General features: G+C 37.6%; 1 protein-coding gene across 4 annotated transcripts in view; it reads right to left on the bottom strand.

Moving 5' to 3' along the window:
• The window catches only part of XPO4 (exportin 4), a 123,375-nt gene that overhangs the window by 48,147 nt on the left and 48,027 nt on the right, over positions 1 to 27,201 (bottom strand). For all 4 annotated transcript variants that reach the window (XM_058690189.1, XM_058690179.1, XM_058690201.1 and 1 more), the window contains 3 exons: positions 23,215 to 23,331; positions 22,320 to 22,473; positions 296 to 408 (listed from right to left, as the gene is read on the bottom strand). In XM_058690189.1, coding sequence (XP_058546172.1) covers positions 296 to 408; positions 22,320 to 22,473; positions 23,215 to 23,331 — 384 coding nt within the window. The remainder of the gene's footprint in view (positions 1 to 295; positions 409 to 22,319; positions 22,474 to 23,214; positions 23,332 to 27,201) is intronic.

The following is a 27,201-nucleotide window of genomic DNA, read 5'->3' as shown; positions in this document are numbered from 1 at the left end:
CCATAAACAAAAGCTCTTCGGGGTCTTCGATAATTTTTAAGAATGTAAAGGGCTTCCGAGATCAAAAAGTCTGAGAATATCAGCTCCAAGATATTCCTACTTCTATAACACTTTTATAAATTACCAAGAACATTCCTCTGTAATTTGTTTAAGCAGATGTGTTGATTAGGAGAGAAGGGTTTAAAGGAGAAAAGCAACCTGTCCTGTTTTACTTAGGACACACACAGAAGCATGTACTCTTTTCAGTGGCACTCTTCCTTGGCCTTCACCACCAGAAATGAAAAGCAAGACTTACTGTGAAAAACAGCTCCATAACTCTGCTATCCAGAAGAGTCTCCCGCCAGGACTCTGTTGGCTTTAACAGCACATTTTGTGAAGATTCAAACATAGCTATATAATGTCTGCCCAGTTATCTGGTGTCAAGGTCAACAACAATAACATTCTTACTTTGTCTAAAGTATAAGTATATCCTAAATATAACAGGAGCCATCCAGAAAGAATGTAATGGAAACGGTTTAAGCCTCTTCACATATGCTACATAATTCATGCATGAAGCTTAGGAATAAAAGGCATTAAGTGCTTAAAAAAAAGAAAGAACTCTACAGAAATATAAGGCAACAGTTTCATCAGAATTACATGTCATGCTGCAGGGACATAAAAACTTCGATGATCAGAGGTGCCAATGGTGGCAACAGAAGAAAAACATGCGTGGAAAACAATGTCAAAACACGAGCAAAAAAGGAAAATCAGTTTCTGCGTATTTATCCCAGCATTTCCCCCCAATATCTTAAAACAGCTCAAACCACATATACAAAATGAGTCTCACAACAGACTACTTGGAAAAACAGCATTTCCACAAGAAATATATTATTTGGGAAACGAAAAAAGAACAAGAATATATAGCATACTGAAGCAGAAAAACTCCCACATATTAGATTGTGCAAACACCATTCCAGACAAATACCTAGTTTACAGACAACTCTACAGGTGCTCATTTACAATTCCCATGGACTAAAAAGCCACTTTGCTGGTGCTCAAGTGTTTCAACATCAAACGTACCCCGAATGTAATAGCATCTTCGCCATATAGAAGTTAACCAGTAACCATCACATATTTCTAAGTGTGCATGAACATAATTCACTCAACGACACTGATGTAGAAACTGAGGTTTTAAGGAAAGGGAGAGCTGTCTGGGCATAAACACGGTAGTTATGTCACTGCACTGGCAACAATTGTCCAGCTAAGTACATCAACTAAGGCAACATTTGCATCACTCAATAAGAAATTTCACCAACAGTTATCCAAAACTGCAGCTTCCAAAAATCAGACACAAGTTCAAATGGTGTATTTTCATTAAAGCCCAAATCATTAACAGAGAATATTAAAAGACCATGATAATGCTGTGGAAACTATTTTATAAGAGATTATTACTTAACTCTCTTTTGAAATATCTAATATTTTGTCTCTGTAGAGCAAGGGGGAAACGGCGAACTGTTTCAGAAGTCTGCTTGCTTGTTTCTGAAAAAATATTTCTGCTCCAAAAACATTCTGCAACTCCATCTGACTGATGAATAAAAGTGAAACTCAAGTCAGAGTCACTTAAATTTCACTTTTCTCTTCCTTCATCTGCCACCTTGTGGAGGTGCAGGGAACGGGTTGGAAGCCACAAGAAAGACTGTTAGAACTGGGAATGGCGTAAGCCTGGGTTTTGAAAAGACGAAAAAAAAAATCAGCCCACAAACGCTAAGCTTTTAGTGTGTCAATAGTTATTAAAATGATTTCACTTTCTCACCAGGCACCTATTGGTCTCACGTTATTCACAGTGTGTTGTGCACTCAGAATATGCGGACTGAATACTACGTATTTTATTTAACATGTCTAAAAACAAAGGCTTGATTATCTTTCAGAGAAACAAAATGAAATATTCGTGGATGAAACCACATAATGTCTAGGATTTGCTTCACAATTATCTAAGGATGGAAGAGTACAGATGAAACAAGAATTTAAAGCCGTTGAAGCTGGATATTTATTTTTGTACATCTTTGAAATTTTCCACAATAAAAGGCTGGTGCATAAAAAAAGGAGGAGGCTTGAGCATAGGAAATAAAGTACCCGAGTAAGGCAATAAATTCTTTGCGCTTCATAAAACCGATTTCACTTCATCTTTTCCAGTTTTATTCCCCTTAAATTTCAATGTCCCATTTTATTAATAAAAAGGTAATGATTTTTATATATACTGTTCATTAATGGAAAATGTTTATTACTTATGCTAAGTACTATGTTGAGCAGAGATGCATAAAGAAAATCATGACAATCCAGTTCCAGTTTGTTAGGAGTTTGCAATCTTACATTAAAATGGTAACAAATTGTTATTTTGTTGAATATCCAGATCTAACAAACTAAATACACGTGTATAATTTTACTAAATATTTTCACGGAGAAAAATAACAATTTATTAATACTTTATATGCTTACATAAGGTATAGATTTCTTTTTAAGTTAGGGGGATATGAGACACATTCACATAACCATAGTAAAGTGGTTAGTGTCAAAGGAGACCATTTGCCCATTTTCTTGTCAATACAGCCACCCAGGCAGCCAGCAAACGCAAGCTGCTCTAAGAAAGCCAAATACTTCAGGTGCCGGTCAACTGCCAGAGAAAGTGAAAATCTATAACCCCGAAGAACGCTACACACACAGTTTAAGCACAGAGGGAGAATACTGGGAGAAGTAAAGGGAGCAATACTTACGGAGTTTGCTAGTCTTGGAAACAAGGCAAATCTCATTCCAAGAGAGTAAAGAATCTCCCATATCCTAACTAGGCCAGTTCTAGTCGACAAGGGGTTGGCCACTGTTCTTCAGTGAGTGGAAGGTGAAAACTTCAAAGATTAGTAAGTATTGCAAAAGGAAACAAAACCTAAACCAAGATACTTGTTTAATTCTCTTTTCACCCTTGATTTAGAAAATGTATATGCTCCAGGGGCGCCTGGGTGGCGCAGTCGGTTAAGCGTCCGACTTCAGCCAGGTCACGATCTCGCGGTCCGTGAGTTCGAGCCCCGCGTCAGGCTCTGGGCTGATGGCTCGGAGCCTGGAGCCTGTTTCCGATTCTGTGTCTCCCTCTCTCTCTGCCCCTCCCCCGTTCATGCTCTGTCTCTCTCTGTCCCAAAAATAAATAAAAAACGTTGAAAAAAAAATTAAAAAAAAAAAAAAAAGAAAATGTATATGCTCCATAAATTCTTTTGGATATCAAAGATTTATATTGAGAAAATGGAAAGACATACATTCAAGCGAGGGCTTTTTCCAGGTATGAAATGGACATAATTGCAATTGCTCACCTAAACATAGGGTTCAAAATAATCTTCAAATATTTAATTTTTTAAAAATCCTGGTTTCAGCTTCCCTGATCTTGGTCTGTTTTTAAGCATACTTTTCCTGGTGCCTCATATGTATGGCCAAATTTGCTCTAAAAGCTGACAATCAGCATATTTTTTAAATGATGTTAATTCCTTACATTTTGCTAACAGCACATGGAGATCTGTGAGGTTAATATCTGACACCTGCCAGGAAATACCTTTCCCCCCAGTTATTTTAAATTTCATTTGAGTTTTGTTTTCCAACTCCAAACCTAGAAGGGACTTTTATCTCTGGCATGATATTTGCCTTCTATTAGAAAGCTCATTTATGGGGCGCCTGGGTGGCGCAGTCGGTTAAGCGTCCGACTTCAGCCAGGTCACGATCTCACGGTCCGTGAGTTCGAGCCCCGCGTCAGGCTCTGGGCCGATGGCTCGGAGCCTGGAGCCTGTTTCCGATTCTGTGTCTCCCTCTCTCTCTGCTCCTCCCCCGTTCATGCTCTGTCTCTCTCTGTCCCAAAAATAAATTAAAAACGTTGAAAAAAAAAAAAAATTAAAAAAAAAAAATAAAAAATAAAAAAAAAAAGAAAGCTCATTTATAACACACTTTGCTAAGAGGTTACCCTAACTGTTCTTTGAAGAATTGCTCTACAACACTGCAAACTTAACTACCTTCTCTTTTAAGTCAGCCCAGCACAGCCACTAACACCATTTCATCATAATAAAAGTGCACATATACTCCCGTTGGTACAGTAACATACAACCATGTGTATCCATGTGACCATTCCCAAAAGCATTTTAATAAAAACTTGAAAAAAACAAAAACAAAAACAAAGCAGTGTCATAATAATGGATGGAGCAAATTTTTAAGAACAGAGCTATTCGGACAAGAAAGACATGTTTTAGGTGGCAGACTGTGCTGTGAGCTGCTGAAGTGCTTGCCTTTGAATGAGAGGCTCTGAGGGTCCTTCCGAGTACTTGAAATACTGTTACTATGGATGTACAAGTATTACTTTGCAATTTAAAAAAAAAGTGAGAAGCACATCACAGTGTGAAAAGAACAGTCATATACAGATCTGGACCACATCTGTACACTCAAAATATAAAAAATTCAGGTATTTCAATTTTTAATTTGTTACTGCCAATTCACTATTTCTGTGTATATGTGTGTGTGCGTGTGTGTGTGTGTATGTATATGTATATGCGTGTGTGTGTGTGTGTGTGTATATATATATATATATATATATATATGACACCCCAAAATATCACTTCTCCAGATAATTCATAGTGTAGCTTACTTTAAAAACAAAACAAAGACTACCTCTAAAATTCAGAGATCTATCTAACATTTCTATTCTTAAGACAATTTAAAAAATGATGTCAAGTAAAGCAAGTTTCTTTCAAAAACAACAGTTTCCTTTTCAAAAGTTTCGATTTATACCACTACATTAACGTGTCATAATATCTAAACATTATACTGCTTTATCTTTTTTATCCAAATGTGTCACTAATGAAAGAGAAGTCTGACAATGAAATGATTATTTACTAATTAATCATTCATTATACATTTTATACGCCTGTCAGATTTTACAAGATGTATAAGTCACAACAGATTGATACTGGTTAAATAGCTATCATTTACCAAAATCTGCATCAGATTCTAAATCAAGAATCTTCTTGGGCTATGGCTTTAAACATTTATCTACAATAAATACTGAACTCAAGTAATTTATATTTAAAAAAAATTTTTTTTTCAACGTTTATTTTTATTTTTGAGACAGAGAGAGAGCATGAATGGGGGAGGGTCAGAGAGAGAGAGGGAGACACAGAATCTGGCTTGAACTCACGAACCGCGAGATCATGACCTGAGCCGAAGTCGGACACTTAACCAACTGAGCCACCCAGGCACCCCAATAATTTATATTTTGTATCAGAATAATTCATTTGTAACCAAAGAAAATAAAGTGCAGTAAGACAGCCATACAGAGAGCTGCTTTCAGTCTTTTAATGATCCTATGTCTTTTCAAAAATCTGTCATCCACATCTAATCTTACTTTACCTTCCCATACTTTCACCAGATTCAAAAATCACGAGTTACAGGACAATGATGTCTCTGTCACTGTACCAAATAGAAGCCCGCAAGGGTTCAAATTCTGAAGTGCTAAAACCCAAGCAGTCATCTAAGCTCAACACTATCTTAACCCTCTAGAAAATCAGCTGTAGTCAGATGTAAATTCAACTGCACCTCAGAACAGTGAAGTATTAACTCTATGTTCTCTACCCTCTCTTCACAACGATCCTATCGAGCTCTAAAATTCTCTTAGGGAAAGCTCAGCAAATTCTAAGAACTCAAAGGCATATAAATGTACCACCTGTCCTATTTTATAACTATATGACCAGAGACAAACACACTGGGCTAAGAGCCAGAAGGACAGAATCGAATCCCACCCTGCTACGGAGAGTCACCGGAGTCCCGAGCAACAAGTCTTCAGGTTTCAAACAACAAACGGTATTATCAGTAAGCACATATCTTAATGTGAGAGGAGAAAAGTCATCTTTGGAAATACACGGGTCCTTATATATGCAAATAAGTTCTTGTTCGTGTAACATCTTTAGTAAGGGCATCATCTTGTGGCGGTAGCAGACTGTAAAAAGTCGGTGAGTTATACAGTAACTGCGAATCATCCTCAAGCAACTGCAGAGAGTCTGAAAATTCCCACAGCCTATTCTTTTTTCTTTTAAATTTTTTTTTAACGTTTATTTATTTTTGAGACAGAGAGAGACAGAGCATGAACAGGGGAGGGGCAGAGAGAGAGGGAGACACAGAATCGGAAGCAGGCTCCAGGCTCCGAGCCATCAGCCCAGAGCCCGACGCGGGGCTCGAACTCATGGACTCACAGACCGTGAGATTGTGACCTGAGCTGAAGTCGGACGCTTAACCGACTGAGCCACCCAGCCGCCCTTCCCACAGCCTATTCTTATAAATACTTCATGATATAGGAAGATCCTGTGGCAACAATGAACATTTTACAAAAGTAATAAAAACTTTCATTTCTCCATCTTCCCATATTCTTTTTAAGCTACCTCATTTGTAAAACCAAGCTTCAGAAGCAAAGGGAAGCCAAGTTTTTCTTCTTAAATATTTAACCTCTGCCACTATAAATTCTTCTAACAACAAAAACGGTTATTTCTCTTTCTGGCACAACACAGAACCAATGAGCCCAGGCTTAGTAAGACAGCATTCAGTCCAAGTAACCAAAAGTCCTTTGAAATAAAGGAGAACTGACCTCACCTGAATGTTTTCCCAAGCCTTCCCTGCAAATAGTAACATCGGCTTTACTGGAAATCCTAATTTAGGTGAAGGCTTCTATATCCCATTACTATTTTATGATCCAGTTAGCTTTACCCAAGAGACAGAGTTGAAATTTTTTTTATCAAAACCAAATCAGATCCACAAAAATAGAATATCAATAAAAGGCAGTGTAACCAAACTAAAAAAAGAAGTATTAAAGCCAACATACCAAACATACCTGCCAAACATTCTTATTACAAATGATACTGTCATTTATGATTAGCATTGCCAAAACCCTTAAGCATTTATGGACACCAGGTGAACTACTAGCTAAATAATCTTAGCAGCAAAAACAAACATCCAAGAACTGAAATAACACTTCAGAATCAAATCACCTTACCTCAATAATTAAATAACATATATTTGTTAAGCATCTATTATTACATGCCAGACTGTGCAAGGTGCTGAAACAACACAGTGAACAAAAAACATGACCCATGTTCTCATGAACTTCTAAATGAGTAAACAGATTTACTCAAATAAGCTACAAATGAAAACTTACAGCTGAGAAGTGAGCCAAGAGGAGAAAATCACATATAACATGCATATGAGAAACCATAGCAAAAGAAACCTGATTCAAGGTACACAACTGCGGCACACTTAGGAGGTGATCTGGTGAAGGGGAGGGGTCCAGGCAGAAAAACCCATGTGAGAAGGTGCCATGGCAGAAAGGAAACGGCCTGAGAGAACAGCTTCACCAAATGAGCAAACAAGAGTTTTGAGAAAGAGGCAGAAATCAAACCACCCAGGACTGTAGAGCCCGTTTTTAAATTGGGATGATCCCATGACAGAGGATCACAGGACTAGGGACACTTTCTTTGGACAGTAGTGATCTGCAACAGAATGAAAAGCAGGTGGATTCTGTCTCAGTTTCCTTCAGCAGAGTGAGATCGGGGCACAATGGCTGAGTAATTATGATTAGCTCAATGGGCCAGGGGGTGATTCTAACATCTACCACAACCCAGGAGCCTCGTATACGTTGCTCCACCAGCCTGGGGTGGAGGACACTTTCATAAATCACCTTCTACACATGTAAAACCTAAATATAATAAGTCCTGAATAAAAATAAGGGTTTGTAGATGACACTGTATATATAATACTATTTTTAATCCACTAAACATAATATTTGAGCTAATAAACAAATTCAGCAACATTACATAGTACAAGATTAACATTAAAAATGTATTTCTAGGGGCGCCTGGGTGGCTCAGTGGTTAAATGTCCAACTTCAGCTCAGGTCATGATCTCGCGGTCCTTGAGTTCAAGCCCCGCTTCGGGCTCTGTGCTGACAGCTCAGAGCCTAGAGCCTGCTTCGGATTCTGTGTCTCCCTCTCTTCTTGCCCTTCCCCTGCTCGCTTGCTCACTCTCTCTCTCTCTCAAAAATAAACAAATAAACATTAAAAACAAATTTTAAAATGTATTCCTATGTACTAACAATGAATATGAAAATAATTTAAAAATCAACTCCATTTATAATTGAATTAAAAAGAATAAAATATACATGAATGAAGTTGACAAAAGAATTCCAAACGTCCTACTCCAAAAACTATAAAATATTGTTGGAAGAAGTTCAAGATCTAAATAAACGGAAAGATATCCCATGTTCATGGACCAGAAAATTTAACAATGTTAACATGACAATACTCCCAAAATTCATCTACAGATTTAGCACAATACCTATATCAAAATCCCAGCTGCCTTTCCTGCAGAAATTGATAAACTGATCCTAAATTTCATATGGAAATGCAAGGGACACAGAGAAGATAAAATAATCTTCAAAAAAAGAACAAAGAGAACTCACACTTCCTGATTTCAAAACTTACTACAAAGCTATAATAATCAAGACACTGTGGCAGTGGCACAGTAACAGACATAAAGACCAACGGAACTGGGGCACCTGGGTGGCTCAGTCGGTTAAGCATCCAACTTCAGCTCAGGTCGTGATCTTGGGGTCCGTGAGCTCGAGCCCCGCGTCGGGCTCTGTGCTGACGGCTCAGAGCCTGGAGCCTGTTTCAGATTCTGTGTCTCCCTCTCTCTCTGACCCTCCCCCGTTCATGCTCTGTCTCTCCCTGTCTCAAAAATAAACAAACATTTAAAAAAAAAAAAAAATTAAAAAAAAAAAAAAAAAGACCAACAGAACAGAACTAAGGAGCCAGAAACATACTGTCACATTTACAACTGGAAAATACTTTTTTTTTTTTTTTCAACGTTTTTTATTTATTTTTGGGACAGAGAGAGACAGAGCATGAACGGGGGAGGGGCAGAGAGAGAGGGAGACACAGAATCGGAAACAGGCTCCAGGCTCCGAGCCATCAGCCCAGAACCTGACGCGGGGCTCGAACTCACGGACCGCGAGATCGTGACCTGGCTGAAGTCGGACGCTTAACCGACTGCGCCACCCAGGCGCCCCATGGAAAATACTTTTTTTCAACAAATGATACAGGAACAACAGGATATTCAGCAAAAAAATGAAACGATCTTCACCTTTCACCATATACAAAAACTAACTTAAAATGATGACAGACCTAATGTATGACTGACCTAACTGTATGGGCTAAAAAACCATAAAACTCTTAGAAGAAAATATAAGATTAAACCTTTGTGACCTTAAGAACAAGAATAAAGTTAGGGCGCCTGGGTGGCTCAGTTGGTTGAGCATCCCAACTCTTAATTTCAGATCAGGTCATGATCCCAGGGTCACGGGATCAAGCCCCACATTGGGTTCTATGCTAAGTGTGCTTGAGATTCATATTCTCACTCTCTCTCTCTCTCTCTCTCTCTCTCTCTCTCCAACTCCCTTCTCCCTTGCTCCTGCATTCTAAAAATAAAGGACAAGGACAAAGTCAAAGGATTGATACAATCCAACTTACTATAATGCTACAATAATTAAGACAGTGTGGTATTGGAAAAAGAATGGACAAATAGATAAATGGAACAGATAAAGAGATTAGAAACAGACCCACATAAATATAGTCAAATAATCTTTTTTTTTTTTTTCAGTCAAATAATCTTTAATAAAGGGGCAAAGGTAATACAATGGGGTAAAGACAGTCTTTTCAACAAATAATGTTTGAACAACTGGACCTTTAATGCAAAAAAAAACAAAAAAACAAAAGCAAATTTAGACACAAACCATACACCCTTTACAAAAATTTACTCAAAACGCATCACAGACCGAAATGTAAAACACAAAACTAAAACTCCTAGAATACAGGAGAAAATCTAGACGAACAATGACTTGACAATGCCCTTTTAGATACAATACCAAAGTCACGATCCAGGACAGAAAAAAATGGTAGCATGAACTTCATTAAAATTAAAAACTTCTGCTCTGTGAAGGAAATGTTAACAGAATAAGACAGTAAGCCACAGATTAGTCGAATATATTTGCAAAAGATATTTCTGGTAAAAGACTATTATACTATCCCAAACCCACAAAAACCTTTAAAGTTCAACAATAAGAAAAACAGCCTGGTTGAAAAAACGGGCCAGACCTTACCAGACACGTCACCAAAGATATACAGATGGCAGTAAGCACGTGGAAAGATGCTCCACGTCGTGGTCACCAGGGATATATGCAAATTAAAACAACAGTAAGATACCAGTACAACCTACCCCTTTGGCCAAAATCTAGAACCGACAACACCAAATGCTTACAAGGACGTGCGGCTGAAGGAACACTCATTCCTTGCTGGTGGGAGTGCAGAACAGTGCAGCCACTTTTGAGGTCAGTTTGGCAGTTTCATATAAAACTAAACATACTCTTACCAAACAATCCAGCAATTGTGCTCCTGGGTATTTACATAAAAGAGCTGAAAATTTTTGTTCACACAAAAACCTACAAATGCATGTGGAGCCATTACTGCTAAAACTTAGGTGGAAAGAAGGATACGGGAAATCTATGTACCTTCTGCTCAATAGTGCTATGAAACTAAAATTCCTCTTTAAAAATTAGTCTATTAAAAAAAAAAATCTCTCTTGGGAATATAAGCTGGTGCAGCCGCTCTGGAAAACAGTATGGAGGTTCCTCAAAAAGCTGAAAGTCGAACTAGCCTACGACCCAGCAATTGCGCTACTAGGTATTTACCCAAGGGATACAGGTGTGCTGTTTCGAAGGGACACATGCACCCCAGTGTTTATAGCAGCACTATCAACAATAGCCAAAGTATGGAAAGAGCCCAGATGTCCATCGATGGATGAATGGATAAAGAAGATGCAGTGTGTGTGTGTGTGTGTGTGTGTGTGTGTGTGTGTGTATATGTATATATATATAATATATATATATGTACGTACATACATATAATATATATATAGTATACTGTACATGTATGATATATATACACACATACATACATACACACAATGGAGTATTACTTGGCACTCAAAAAGAATGAAATCTTGCCATTTGCAACTACGTGGATGGAACTGGAGGGTATTATGCTAAGTGAAATTAGAGAAAGGCAAAAATCATATGACTTCACTCATATGAGGACTTAACAGATGTCAAGAAGAGACAAAACAGGGGCGCCTGGGTGGCGCAGTCGGTTAAGCGTCCGACTTCAGCCAGGTCACGATCTTGCGGTCCGTGAGTTCGAGCCCCGCGTCAGGCTCTGGGCTGATGGCTCGGAGCCTGGAGCCTGTTTCCGATTCTGTGTCTCCCTCTCTCTCTGCCCCTCTCCTGTTCATGCTCTGTCTCTCTCTGTCCCAAAAATAAATTTAAAAGAAGAAAAAAAAAAAAAAAAAAAAAAAGAAGAGACAAAACACATGAACATATGGGAAAGGAAACAAAAATAATATCAAAACAGGGAGGGGAACAAAACAAAAGAGACTCATAAATATGGAAAGCAGACAGAGGGTCACTGGAGGGAGTGGGCGGGGAGGGGGATGGGCTAAATGGGTAAGGGGAATTAAGTAATCTACTCCTGAAATCATTGTTGCACTGTATGCTAATTTGGATATAAATTTTAAAAAATAAAATTAAAATTAAAAAAAATCTTTCTGACCTTAAGTTATAGACACAGCTGTCTTATAAATATATCCAAAAGCAGAAACAACAAAAGAAAAACAGATAAATCAGACATCATCAAAATTAAAAAATTTCTATGTTTCAAAGGCCATTACCAATAAAGTAAAAAAGACAACCAACAGAATAGGAGACTTACTTTAGATTTTAATAATATATACAGGAGTCTTAAAACTCAAAGATTAAAAAAAATACTAACTCAATTTAAAAATGAACAAAGGATCTGGACAGATATTTCTTTAAAGATACACAAATGACCAAAAAAACCACAAATGAAATGATGCTCAATAGCATTTATCTATAGGGTAAGGCAATTCTTAGCCACAACAAGATACCGTTTTGTATGAAATAAGATGGTTATAAACAAAAAACCAGAAACAAATGTTGGTAAGGATGCAGACAAAATGGAATACTCATATACTACAATGTTAATGCAAAAGTAGTGTAGGTATTGTGGAAAACAGTCTGATAGTTCCTCAAAATGTTAAATAACAGTTATCATATGACCTAGCAACTCCACTCCTGCATATACACCCAAGAGAAATGGAAACATACATCCACGAGTATGGAAAAAGATGTTCCCGGCAGCAGCATTCTGTATTGGAAATTATTTTAAAACAATGGAAAGAACTCAAATAACCATCAACTGATCAGATGAACAGAGAAATAAGACACAGTACTATGCACACAGTGGAATATTACTTGGCAATAAAAAGGAATGGAATACTGATACATGCTACATGAATAAACCTCAAAAACATGCCACATAAAAGTGACAAAAAACCCACGTATTGTATGGTTCCATTTATTTATTTATTTATTTACTTATTTCATGTTTTATTTATTTTTGAGAGAATGAGAGAGAGAGAGAGCGAGAGCGAGCACGTGATCAGGGGAGGGACACAGAGAAAGAGAGACAAAGAATCCGAAGCAGGCTCCAGGTTCTGAGCCATCAGCACAGAACCCGATGTGGGGCTCAAACCCATGAACTACAAGATCATGACCTGAGTTGAGGTCAGATGCTTAACATGAGACCGAGCCACCCAGGCACCCCTGTAAGGTTCCATTTAAATAAAACATCCAGAATAACAATTATCTATAGAGACAGAATGTGGATTAGCAGTTGCTATTAAAAGGGAGTGGAGGTGAGTGGGAATGCAGGGTGGGAATGTTAAAGGGTATGCTATGGGGTTTCTTATTGGAGTGATAAATATTCCCTATATCAATGGTGGTGATTGTTGCACAACTCTGAGTAAACTTTAAAGAAAACACTTAACTGTACATTTTAAATGTGTGGACTTGTATGGTATGTGAATTATATCACAATGCCTTTAAAAAAACAATATATCTTAGGTCTCAAAATTTATGTTATGTCCACATGTATCTTTTTTTTAAAAATTACAAACTTAAGTTATTTTTTTTTATTTTCTTTTAAAAAAAAATTTTTTTAACGTTTATTTATTTTTGAGACAGAGAGAGACAGAGCATGAACGGGGGAGGGTCAGAGAGAGGGAGACACAGAATCTGAAACAGGCTCCAGGCTCTGAGCTGTCAGCACAGAGCCCGACGTGGGGCTCAAACTCACGGACCACGAGATCATGACCTGAGCCGAAGTCGGCCGCTTAACCGACTGAGCCACCCAGGCGCGCCCCAAACTTAAGTTTTTAAATATGAATCCTCAATTAAGAATACAGTTGTAGGACTTTGTTTTTTTAATGATTTTATTTTTAAGTAATCTCTACACCCAATGTGGGGCTTTAACCCACAATCCCAAGATCAAGAGTCACATGGGGGCACCTGTGTGGCTCAGTCAGTTGAGCTTCTGACTTCGGCTCAGGTCATGATCTTGCAGTTTGTGGGTTCAAGCCCCGCATCAGGCTCTGTGCTGACAATTCAGAGCCTGGAGCCTGCTTCGGATTCTGTGTCTCCCTGTCTCTCCACCTACCCTGCTGGCACTCTATCTCTCTGCCTCTCTCAAAAATAAACAAACATTTAAAAAAAAAACCCTTTTTTTTTTTAAGGAAAAAAAAAAGTCACATGTTCTATTTTTGGTGCCCCAAGAATACTTTTAATGAAAGCACAAGACATAATGTACCAAGTAGACATTTTAGATGACTTATAAACATGGGTTTAAAATGTTAAAGTCTTCCATATATGACAATTCCCCACTTCCTTCTTTTTTGTGAAGGAAATTGATACATAATGAGGAATATTTACTGTCCTCGGTGGATTAAAAAATAGAGAGCCTGGGGGCTCCTTGGTGGCTCAGTGGCTTAAGTGTCTGACTTCGGCTCAGGTCATGATCTCATGGTTCGTGGGTTCAATCCCCAAGTCAGGCTCTGTGTTGACAGCTCAGAGCCTGGAGCCTGCTTCGGATTCTGTCTCCCTCTCTCTGTCCCTTCCCCTGTCACACTCTGTCTCTCAAAAATAAATAAATGTTAAAAAGAGAGAGAGCGCACGCGCCCAAGATTAAAAATGCAAAAGACTATAGTATATCATGTTTACCCCAATTAGATTACATTTCCATTACTTTCATACAGTTAATGCTACACATTTAGATGTGGATAAATGTTTTGGTGGTTAGGGCGGAGAACTTTCAAAGGTTATCTAGCTCTTTTTTGCATTCCATTCCAATATGTTGGTTACTTACCTATCCTAGTGTAGGATTAGTCATCAAAACAGATGTGAACAGAGAGAAAAGGCCTAATCCCCTCTAACAAGCAACTTAAAAATCCGATTCAAGGCTGAGCTGCAGAATCACAATAATAATATTAATCACTGGTATATCCACCAGAACTGTCTAGGGTGGGTGGTTGTGTAATCTTCATATATAAAGATCACCCTATCAGCCCACTGTCAGTGGAACAGTGACTTTGCATTAACTGGTAACAGATTCGCACACACTTTTTTTCCCAGTGCAAATAATGGTCAAATCTGCTAAAAGACAAATGATCGGGGTAGAAAGTACAGTTCTACCCATGGCAAAAGCAGTTTCCTTGACCGATAAAAAGATGAAACCCACACGGTCTTAATGCTCTCTCTAAACCACAGCTTTCTAAAGCCAATGAAAAAACCCTGCCATCAAAATTAAAGTGCACAGAAAGGCCTTCAAGAATTTACTGTAGATATTAATAAACAAAAACCCTACATACAATTGTAATTTCTTGAGTATTCACTACTCACTCAAACCTAACACATGGGAAAAACATGGATTTAGTGGCTAGCTCTTTTACACCTTCCCATCAATATCATTCTGCAAATAATACAATCTTAAACTCGATACTTCAGAGCACAGCACAGGATTACCATGTAAGTAGCAGCATTCATTAAGAATTTATTGAACTGATAACCTAGACAGCTCACGGAATTAAGAACTCAATGGATTCCTTTATAAATAAGTAATTTTAAAGAAAGCCATTTTCTAATGAGAAATCCTGCATTTAAAGTAATTAAGTCAGATCTGCCCAACAGACACCTACATAAATGATCTAACTTACTGAGCCAAAGGGGCACCAAAAGACACTGCTCTTGGCACACAGGGTTCAACTGTTAAGTTGCCTGTGGCCTTAAATGACTAAGCAATTAAGAGAGCTAAAAAGTTAAGCTTCCTCTTGGGGAGACTTTTTTCTACTGCTCAATCCATTCCTCCCTGCTCCGTATGGATTCAAACTACATAAAGTAGTAAGTGAAAAACCCATGGGCTCACGAAGAGAAAATAGAACTGCACAGCCCTGTTCATACAGAAGCAAAGAACTTAGTGGGCATCCTTTTGTTCACTCTCCAACCACCTGCAGGTTGACATCAAAAATCAGTTTTGTTAACTGTCTCCTACAGCCAAAGGCCCTACTGTCGCCGGTAGTTACATGTAACTACAGTATGTATAATGGGATAATAACTGCAAGTCATTAGGGGGATATCACGGGCAAGAAAACAGATATAAGAACTACCAAGTTCAAAGTTCAACTACAAAATATTTTTCAAAATATTATAGTATAATGAACACATAATTTAGCATAATCAATTGTAACCTAAGATTGAAGGACTACTCTCGACATAACCTTTCCTTCTAATGGCCTGAAGTCAGAAATTCTTCTGGCTGGTTCCTCTTGGGTATGTTTCTTGTAAAGCAGAAATATACCTGGAAGGATAATACAACTACTTCACACACTGGCTAATGACTTTACAGATCGACTTTCCTTTTAAAGTGTACAATACCAGTATAAACAGAGAACAGTTTGGGGAAGAACTAAAAAAAAAAAAAAAAAAGAACTGAAGAAGAAACTTCGTAATGGCTTTATACATCCTCTCTCTCCCTCTCTCTCTCTCTCACACACACACACACACACACACACACACACACACACACACACACTTAAAAACTCTATCAGTGGGGCGCCTGGGTGGCTCAGTCGGTTAAGCGTCCGACTTCGGCTCAGGTCATGATCTCACAGTTCGCGAGCTGGAGCCCCGCGTCGGGCTCTGGGCTGACGGCTCAGAGCCTGGAGCCCGCTTCAGATTCTGTGTCTCCCTCTGTGTGCCCTCTGCTGCTTACACTCTCTCACATTATCTCAAAAATAAATAAACATTAAAAAAAAATTTTTTTTGACTCTATCAGATACTGATGTCCACCACTTTGCTCCTCTACTTTTGAACAAACCTGGACACAGCTGATCAAAACAGCATTTGAGAGCTAAGAAACTTGGGTCATGGTGGCAGGCATGCCATGCATCCTAAAGCTTACTATCTTCCTCACTACCTGAACTGCATCCTAGGCTATCTGAAAATCCACATCACTGGCTTACCTAGTACGTGTAAGATCGCATTTTCTTGCTTCAATTCTGACTTCTTTCCCTTGGGCAATAAATAGGTTCATCTCTCCAAAGTACAAAGTACAAACCCAAACCAAAGGTTCAAGTGTCTCAAATCCTTATTCCATTCCTCACAGTTCATGGTCTATGGAATATCTACACTTTCTACCTCATCAATGACCAATCACTACTCATTCACTGAAATGGCTTTTGCGCAATGCATAAACAGCTCTTCACGTGACTATCTGTGTCCTGATACCCAATCTACGTCTTCCCTTTCAGTATCAGAGTGTGTCTATTACCTTTATTTTTTGAAATGCCCACGTATCTTTGCTTCCCAGACTACTCACCTGGTTATCCCCTCTGCTTATCTAAACTGCCCACTGCCCTGCTCAATCTCTTTTGCTTCTTCCTGGTTCTTACTACTGTTGGAGCCAAAGATTCTACCACTGATCTTCTCTGCCTTTCTTTGATCTTTCTCACTCCCTTTACTTCAGTGGCTCCAGAACAGGAATATCTCCCAAAACTGTATCCTCACCCTTAATCTACCTCTATAACTTGCCCTGACAACAGGCAGTTGATCTGTATGGCACGATTTCTAACCCTTGACATGACTGATATTTTTAAAGACTTGAGACTTCATTCACATACTACACAATTTACTCATTGACTGTACAACTCAACGGTTTTTCAAGTTATACGACTGTCACCATGATATAATTTTAGAACACTTTCATCTCCAAAATGGAGCTCTATGCACTTAAGCCATCATCTCCTACTTCCTCCAACCTCCTGGCCCCAGGTAACTACTCATCTGTCTGTCTCCACAGACCTGCCTACTCTGAACATTTCCTACGAATGGAATTCTACAACATGCAGTCTTTTGTGAATGAATTCTTTCACTTAAGATGTATGATGTTTCCAAGGTGTATCCATTTTGTTGCATGTATCAGTACCAGCCTTCCTTTTTATTGATGAATAATATTCTGCTATGTGAGTAAACCACATTTATCCATTCATCAGTTGATGGCTACTTGGGTCACTTCCACTTGTTGCCCATTATAAATAATACTGCTAAGTATATTCACATAGAAGTTTTTGTATGGGTCACTATTGACCTTTTGGGCACAGTAACTGCTTCTCGTGGGAGTTGTCCTTTGCATTCTAGGGTGTCTAGTAATACCCCGGGCCTCTACTCACCAGTTGCCTAAGTAGCACTCCCCTAGTTGTGATAACCAAATATGTCTCCAGACATGGCCAAATGTCCCAAGTGTGCAAAATCACCCCAACTGAGAACCCCTGCTGTAGAGTTAGGATTTCTTTAGCGAAACCCTGTATGCACATTAATCTTGACCCAAGATCACTGCAAATTAATTATGACAGGACTAACAGTCTTAAATACTAATAAATATCTCAACATTCAATCCGTGTATTCTTTTCATTAATATCTTTCTGCACATCTTAGCTCCACTGTTGAGTCAGTGTCCACTGGCTTCACAATAACATTTTTAGGTCATAATTTACACATTTCTCTGTAAGAAATTTCCAAAAGCTTCAGCAGTCAATTACTCAAAATTTCCTCCCAAGCAACCTAATATATATTTCAGGTTATAAGCATGTCCTTTCATTTATCAACAAATATTTATGTAATACCTACTAAATACAAAATTGGCAGGCTGAGCACGCATATCTAACCCTATAGATCATTTATTCATATGAATAATTTCTCCTATCAATTCTTTTGGTATTCCAAATTAAAAACTGATGTTAGGGCAACTAAATTACACATTAACAGACACAGTAATCATTCACCACCATGACATATATCAGGTACTTCCTACTTCCCCAGCCTCTTCCTTATTTATTTATTTATTTAATGTTTTATTTATTTTTGAGAGCAAGAAAGACAGAGCACGAGCAGGGGAGGGGCAGAGAGAGGGAGACAGAATCCAAAGCAGGCTCTAGGCTCTAAGCTGTGAGCAGAGCCTGAGGCAGGGCTCAAACTCATGAACTGTGAGATCATACCCTGAGCCAAAGTGGGACGCTTAACTAACTGATCCCCCCGCCCCCCCCCCCCCCCCCGCATCCCACCTCTTCTACCTTTCTAATCAATGGTCAAACATCTGTTGGGATACCTGATATCCACATGCAAAAGAATAAAGCTGGACCACTATCTCACATCACACATAAAACTTAACCCAAAACGGATCAAAGTCTTCAATATAAGAGCTTATATGTAAGAAGCCAGTCTTAGAAGAAAACACAGGCATAAATTTTCATGACCTTGGATAAAGCAATGATTTCTGAGATATGACAACAAATGAAAAAATAAATTGGACATCATCAAAATGCAAATTTTCTGTGTTTCAAAGGACAACATAAAAAAGTAAAATGCGACTCACAGAAATGGAGGAAATACGTGAAAATCGTGTATTTAAGAGACTTGTATCCAGAATATAAAAGAACTATTACAACTCAATTTTAAACAGACAAACCAATTAAAGTATAGACAAAGGATCTGCATAGGCAGTTTTCCAAAGAAGATAAACAATGGCCTATACCTATATAAAATGTGTAATAAATTAACCATCAGGGTAATGCAAATCAAAACACAATGAGATCCTGCTTCGTACGAAACAGGATGGCTGTGGACACACAGATTATGAAGTCTTAGCCAGGATGTAGAGAATCTGGAACACTCATATACTGCTGGTGGGAATATAAAATGGTACAGCTACTCCAGAAAACAGCTTGGCAATTCCTCAAAAGGTTAAACACAGATTTTCCATATGATCCAGCAATTCTACTCCTAGGTATATCTCACAGAAATGAAAACATAAGTCCAAACATAAACTTACAATGAATGCTCACAGCAGCAGCATTATTCAAAATAACCAAAGAGTTGAAACCACCCGTCAATAAGTTGATCAACGGATAAATAAAAAATTTGGCATACCTTTACAACAAAAAATTATGTATATGTAGAGACAGAAAGAGAGAAAAAGAAAGGGACAAAATGTTTTCAACTGGTGAATCTTGGTACTAGGGCATACAGCAATTCTTTGAATTACTCTTACAGTTATCTCTGAATGTTTAGAATCACATCAAAATAAAAAGATGCAAAAGAGAAGCAAATTATAAAAAATTATGAATAAGGATTGATACTGACTATTTAATACAGCCTCATTTAACATGGTATCATTGCAAATGATCAAATATATTTGATACAGGGGCACCTGGGTGGCTCAGTTTGTTAAGCATCCAACTTCAGCTCAGGTCATGATCTCACAGTCCGTGAATTCGAGCCCCACATCAGGCTCTGTGCTGACAGCTTGAAGCCTGGAGCCTGATTCAAATTCTGCGTCTCCCTCTCTCTCCGCCCTCCCCCCACTCATACTCTGTCTCTCTTTCCTTCAAAAATAAACATTAAAAAAAATTTTTTTAAATATATATATATATGCTATAAGATACATATTTTACAAGGTCCACTTGCTACTCATCTACCTTAAAAGATAAATCATTTCTAAAAAGCCATCCACTTAATACATATAACTAGGTTAAACTTGTTCTATAGGCCCTCTTAAAGGTACAAAGCTTAATATCCAATTCTCTCCCCACTGACTGAATAGATCACCAAGAAATTCCCAAAATTAGAAATTATATCAGAATTGGATTCCGTGAAACTGATTCCGTCTAATTAGCACTGAAAATGTAGCTTAGTTTAACTCCACTGTCATGCTCTTTCTCCTACACTTAAAGCGAACCCACTTAAAGGAAGGACTAGGGAGCCAACAAATGGCGACTATGCGAACTACGCTCACGAAAGAATTCATTTGTAAGTCACGAAGCAGAATATCCAAAGGTCAAGATGAAGACTGACTTTTCTTTAAACAAGGAATTACTTCCTTTGGGAACACTGTAGCTGTGCTTATTATTTTCAGATGACAGGTTTTCCAAAGCTTTATCTAAATACTTTATAAAAATATTTTATGTGTGTGTATCTTTAGACAAACTTTGTTTCCAAACTCCCAGAGCACTGTTTCCCTCTACAAAACAGTCACTCTTCAGCCAACTACATTTCCCCCTAAAGCAGAGACTTTAAAATTGGCTCCAATATATGCAGTGTAACTTTTGTTGATTTTCCCTACATTTATAATTAATGTTTTGATAGCTCCATATGGTCTGTTACTTTTTAAATCTGTCTCTAAGTTTTTCAACATCTTTCCTTTTCTTACTAACAAAAACTGGAGCAAAACTTACACTGCAACACTCAAAGGGGAAATTTTTTAAAAAGCAAGCTTAAAATATGTGCCTTTTAACAACCCCAAAAAGAATATACTGAAGACATAAAATAAATTGCTTGTAGAAAAATGATTAAAGAGCAAGGATAAAAAGGGAAAGTAATTACCGTCACTGTGAGCTCTGCCCCATAAAACAGCAGCTCACTAGGACTGCCTTGGGGAAAGAAAATTGGAGAACTCAGGGTCTAAGTCACAGACTCAACACCCTATATACAACACATAGTTAGTTTTCTACTACATGAATGTATTAACTTGAAAATAGAAGAAAACACTGTACTTCACCCTACCTGACCCCTTTAAAATTTAAAATTTTACCAGCTAAAAACATTTGGTGATCTCTATGTATGTGAATGTAACAGCCCTCGGCTCTGTTGGGATAAAGAGGGGTCTCATCCTAAATCTCTGATACGGCTGAATACGTATCTCCTGTTTGCTTATCGTCTTTTTTCTCCTAAACAGATTCCCTCTCCCCCTCATCCAGGTCCCCAGGAGGAGACTGATTAAAGACACATACAACAGATTAGATTTCCTATATATCAGATCAAGAAAAAAAGAGCATAACGCAGACAGCTAGCTGATGAACTTCTGTATTCAAAGAAGCTATTACAAGCTCAATAAATAGTAGCTAACTCCTGAGAGTTTTAAATGTTATTACTACATTAAATTCACTTAACTATCCATATCCCCATTTTATATTTGGAATAACTGAGACTCAGAGACTTTAAGTAATCTGCCTAACATCAGCTAAGAATTTGTGTGATTCAGCTATGAAAAAATTAAGAGACACTAGATAGTATTGCTTTCAATCTATCAACAGGCAGTAAATGTTCTAGAAAGCAAATCATAAACCTTAAACTAAGAACCTGCTTTATAAAATATAAATTTCTCTACTTCAATAACTGATTTTTTAAAAAGCAGATATAGGTACCTACAATGTAACTCACTTAAACTTATTTTATATTACTAATAATTAGCTAGAAATAAAAGTTTGAGATTTTTATTTTAAAAAAGGTCACCAAAGAATAACCGTATTACTTACCTTGTTATCCACACTTGAACAATATCATCATCCATAAAAATCAAATTAGAGCATGAAAAATTAGTCTTTAAGGTCAGCCAAAAAAATCCAACGTAATTACATGTCACACAGAGAAAATGATTCAGTTTCTTCATAGAAATGCACTTCCCACCTTTTTCCTTTTCCTTCCTAAGAAACACTGCTATTCCTTAGTTAGCAATAGCCCCACTATCCACTAAGTGCTTTCATTTATTGAACTCTTTTCTATAAAGTTGTGAATGAAATTTTAAATCTTGTAAGTCGTCCACTACATTGTATATTATAAAAAGAAAAAAATGAAATTCCATTTCTAAAAAAAGCGTATTTTCTTTCAACAATGCGCTTTACAAACCTGCAAAGATAAAACGTTTTTAGCCATAATTAAGTAATCTATGAAAATCACCACAATTCAGTTGTTAAAAGGATATAATTTGGAGGAAGAAAGTTCCAGCTCAAGACTTGATTGGCGAGGGCAAGGTAACGCTGAAATACCGAAGACATCTGAGCATTGAGGTTTTCCCGCCTGCTGAATTCCTGAAGAACTTCAACTGTTAGCATGAAGATCTGACGAAGGTCTTCTTCCTGTAATAAATAAATCACACGTATTTTTCGATCAAAAGCTTATTCAAAATGTATTCCCATTTAAGAACCATAAAACAAAACAAACAAAACCCCTAAAATTTCCGATGGAAACCACTACCTCCTTAAGAAAATTTTCCATTTTTAGGCCTGCTCATAATTTATAGCACAGTATGCTTTCCAGTGACACCGGTCAGAACGCATCTACTATAATACAAATGCTCGAGAAGTCGAGTCTTTGACAGCTACTACAGAGCTGGAGGGGGTCAGTTGCTTTGGTGCAGAGCCCTCGGATTTAAGCCAATGCCTTCACATAACTTTACTTCAGAGCCAAACAATACATATGAGACAAAGAGCCCACACCATCTGCAATAACATTTTAACTACATGGCCCTCGTTGGCATTCTGCCAGGCCTATTTTAAGGCCAGCAGAGTCCTACCAATTGAATTAAGTTGTATCTAAACGCAGTTAAGAACAGCGTAACTAATCTAAGGATGTTTGGAGTGGTATTTCCTTTTTGTTTTGTTTAAAGACTAGAATTAACAAGAAATCTTAAATTGTTAGCTATGTGCACCAAGTCTCTATCCTACCCCGTCCTTTATCCTTTACTAAATACTATGAAATTGCAACACAAATCTTCAAGGAGAGGCCATCACTCAACTAGACAAAATAAGTGTTCTTACTCCATTAGGAAAAGACTGTGTTAACAATCTAATAAAACGTAAAAACAAAAATACCAATACCTGAAAAACTCTTTTGCAGTTGCCATGGAATTCCATACTGAGTCCAATGTTGCTAGTTTTACTTGAACTTGAGAATTCGCTCAATAGTGCAGTTAGAATAGAACAGGCCAAAGTTTGCTGTAATTATTTGATAAGAAACAACTGTAAGGCATTATTTTCTCCCAATGTTTTGCTTCAATACAGCATTTGTTTAAAGAACATTTTCTATCTTTAGATCTTACACCTACCAGTCAGAAAACTAGACATGACAAAGTAAAGACAGCTCTTCTTTCTAAGTAGCCTAGTAATCAACTTCAGTTATACAAATCCATCTATGACTTGAACTCGGGACATACATGTATTCAATCATAGAGTGCAAATGACATTTCAAGATTATCGATGTTGAATGTACCACTTCATTCACTTCACACAACAATCCATATCCCCATTTACAGTTGAACAAGTAAGATTTGGAGAGGTAAGTAATTAAGGCCAGCTGAGATCTGAATCCAGGTCTGTGTTCTCATGTCTATAAAGTGCACAGAGGAAAAATGAAACAGATTTTATAGCATCCCGAACATTAAATGGAATAGTTCACAAAAGGTTTTTAAATGAACACTGAAGATGGTCGTTCTTAATGGCTCTTTCCAACAGGCTCCTAATATCAAATTGTTGCTTTTATTCACAGACTATTTAGATTTAGAGTCAAGGTGCCAAGGATGGAGAGGATACAAATTATTTTGGCAAGTTTCCAGGGGTTAAACAGAAATATGCACACTACCTCTGAACAACCGAAAGATTAAAGTCAAGATGATACTATTTATGCGAGCTTATACAACAGCTGAACACAGTTCTACCCGCCCACCAACTGCAACATCTTTGTTCAGAAATGCTTCTGATGTCAGTACCTTGACCTTACAGATGCTTATCTTGGCAAATCTTAGCAAATATACATAAAATTAAATTCCTAATGGCATGAGTTGACATTTGCTAACGCTGAATGAAGGATGATTACATGGATGACCAATATACTCTATGTCTATTTTTGTACATGTCTGAGACTTTCCTCTAAAAACTGTAAAAAGAATTAAATTCCTATCTGCCTCTTTATCTCAACTAAAATAAACATGCATGTCTGTATAACTAATATTTATGGATGGCACACTAGCTCATACATTCAAGCAGTTTGTAGACTTTTTCACACCAGGGAAGCTTAATAACAGAGAATGTATGCAAATTCCCTCGGGAATCTCGGGTATAGCCCAAGCTGCCTTCAACAATGGTAAAAGTACTCTTAATACGCACGGTTTAGTTTAAACACACACACGCACTCTCTCTTTGTAACTTTACTTCAAGATATACATTTCTTTTATTATAAAAACGTCCTCCCTTCCCCAAATCATCAATAGAAGTGTACAAGCTTAACTGCCTCTGCATGGCCCCAGGCATATGAGGAAGAAACCTGGTCTGAGAAACCAAGCACTAAAGAGCCTCTTACAGAGAACACAGTCTGTCACATACTCACTTCATTTTACATTAAAGGGATCTTAGAAATTCATCTAGTACCTTCCCTCTTTTTTCTTTTTTTAGTTAAAAACATTGTAGTTTAAAATATGGCTTTCTTTTAAAATGGTGATTGACGATTAAAGTACCAACAATCAAAACCTCACAGATACATTTAAATAACACTGGGACCAACTATGAACATTTTAAAAACTTAAGATTTTTAAATATACCTAGGCTTTAGTGGGGGAAAGTAGGTATTAAATTCAAATTAATAAAACTCAAAGCAAAAAATCAGCGCACAGAGAGCTCTAACACGATGGATTACATGGATCCTGATTCTGGAAACATTTTACAACATCCTGTATTTTCTATCTTTCAGCCTTGGCTTTTCTCTCCTTTCTAAGTCAGACTTCAGCGAACAGAATATTATGAACCCAGAAGCTCTCAGTAAACACAAACTTATCACTCTTACAAATAGATTATTATCTGCGTAATTTTCCACAAGTAATTTACCACAAACTGTTAGTGTCAACCTCTAGTCACCACCAAATGGCCTATTTTTTAACTATGACCACATTCAAATTTTCAATAACACAACTCTAATTAATGAAATACATGCTCACGATGAAGCTTCATTTTTATGTGAAATAAACACTTCCTAAGAACACAAGCATGTGTTTTAAGTCAAGATAGGAAAAAATGAGTGAAGAAAAAGGGCAGGAGCAATGAGAGCTGAGGACTTTCTGGGGTTAATGCTGCTCAGAAAAAGGAAGACGTTGTAAAAATAAGCCTCTTTTAACTACAACCTCATGACACAAACAAGGAGCCCTCAGTGGGATGGGAAGGCTTCGTGAGTGGCAATAAAGACCATCTCTCCAAGACAGCAAACTTTCACACTGATGAAGTAAAATTCACCCATAAAAGAAAGTATATTCTTAACACATGATAATTAAGAATAAAACAGTCTTACTATATATAGACTCAGTTCTCCGAACATAAGAATATTTTGTTTTTAACTTTTGCCCATAAAAAGATCTTAATCTTAGAAAAACTAGAAAGTACGGAAAAGTACAAAGGAAGCTGCCCACAATCCTACCATCCTGAGATTATTACTGTAAACACTTGTTCACAGCTTTCTAATTTTTAATACATAGGTATACATCATTTATATGCCATTTCTAGCAACCTCTATGTATTGTTTTCCACTTTATACTTTTGAAATAAAAAGACAAATTTTTAAAAGTAAGTTCTTTTCAAATTACTGCCAAAGACATAAGAAATACATAAAAATAAATTATGCAGCATGGTTACAAGTATACCAGAAACCAAATATTCTGGTGTTAGCATACCTAAAATTACCAGCTTTCAAAGAACCATAATTCAGTAAGACAGTCTCATCATTAAAAGATTTGTTTTACTGCTCCTTAATTTGGAAGTCCTGTAAGGATTTGAGATTAGCATCATAAACATTCAATATCCCATAGCACTACGGCTCAATGGGGCCAACTTAACAGAGATTCCTGGAGAACGATGGATAACTAAGCACGGAGAACAAAGCACTGCGACACATGTCAACACAGTATTTCTCCCTATTCACAGACCAGATATCACAGTGCCCAGGACTCAATTCCCAATATGGTTACTCATTTTCAGTGTTTGATTATCAACCAAGTCTCATTACAGTCAAGTTACCTTCACAGTAGGTGCATTGCACTGTAATGAAGACAGCTAGGGAAGCAAGCCAAAACTGAAATCCTATGGGAAAAAAAGAGGACAGCTCCTTCTCAGGACAAAGAAACAGAGGAAAGGGCTGGGGGGGGGGGGGGGGGGCATCAAATCTGCCTCTGAGAGATCACAAATTTTTGTTTTTCTTACCCTTGTAGAAGGTCCCTGTCTGCTCCCTTCAGACTTTTCGGTCTCAATGGTCATCCCAAGTGCATTACCTCTTAACTCCCCCTCTACTGATCGGTACCCTCAAGTGCTGCCTCTCTGCACTCTGTCATAGTCGGGGTTAGATATTCTTTCTGTACTTGAGACAGAGACTCTGATACTTAAGAGGGTCAGAAACAAAAGCTGTTGTGAATAATTTAGAGTGGTGAATTTCAATGAAATCAGATCAAAGTTGATTGATGAGGAGTATACTGTCATACCAAAGCAAACAGCGATTAGACCAGTATAAAATACCATTAGTACAAATCTTAGAAGTGTAAGAGGTTAACATAGCAATGCTTCATTTACCCCAGATTATAGAGAATTAAGTTAATATCTGTTAATTTTCCAAATACAGCCAACAAACATTTTTTTTTTAAACAAACTTTTTTAACATTTATTTATTTTTGAGAGAGACAGAGACAGAATGTGAGTGGGTTAGGGACAGAGGGGGAGGGAGACACAGAATCGAAAGCAGGCTCCAGGCTCTGAGTTGTCAACACAGAGCCCGACGCAGGGCTCGAACTCACAGATGGTGAGATCGTGACCTGAGCCGAAGTCGGACGCTCAACC

This window comes from Neofelis nebulosa, chromosome 1 (assembly GCF_028018385.1).
Source record: "Neofelis nebulosa isolate mNeoNeb1 chromosome 1, mNeoNeb1.pri, whole genome shotgun sequence".
NCBI classification, from domain to species: Eukaryota; Metazoa; Chordata; class Mammalia; order Carnivora; family Felidae; genus Neofelis; species Neofelis nebulosa.
This window is presented reverse-complemented; position numbering and strand designations above follow the sequence as displayed.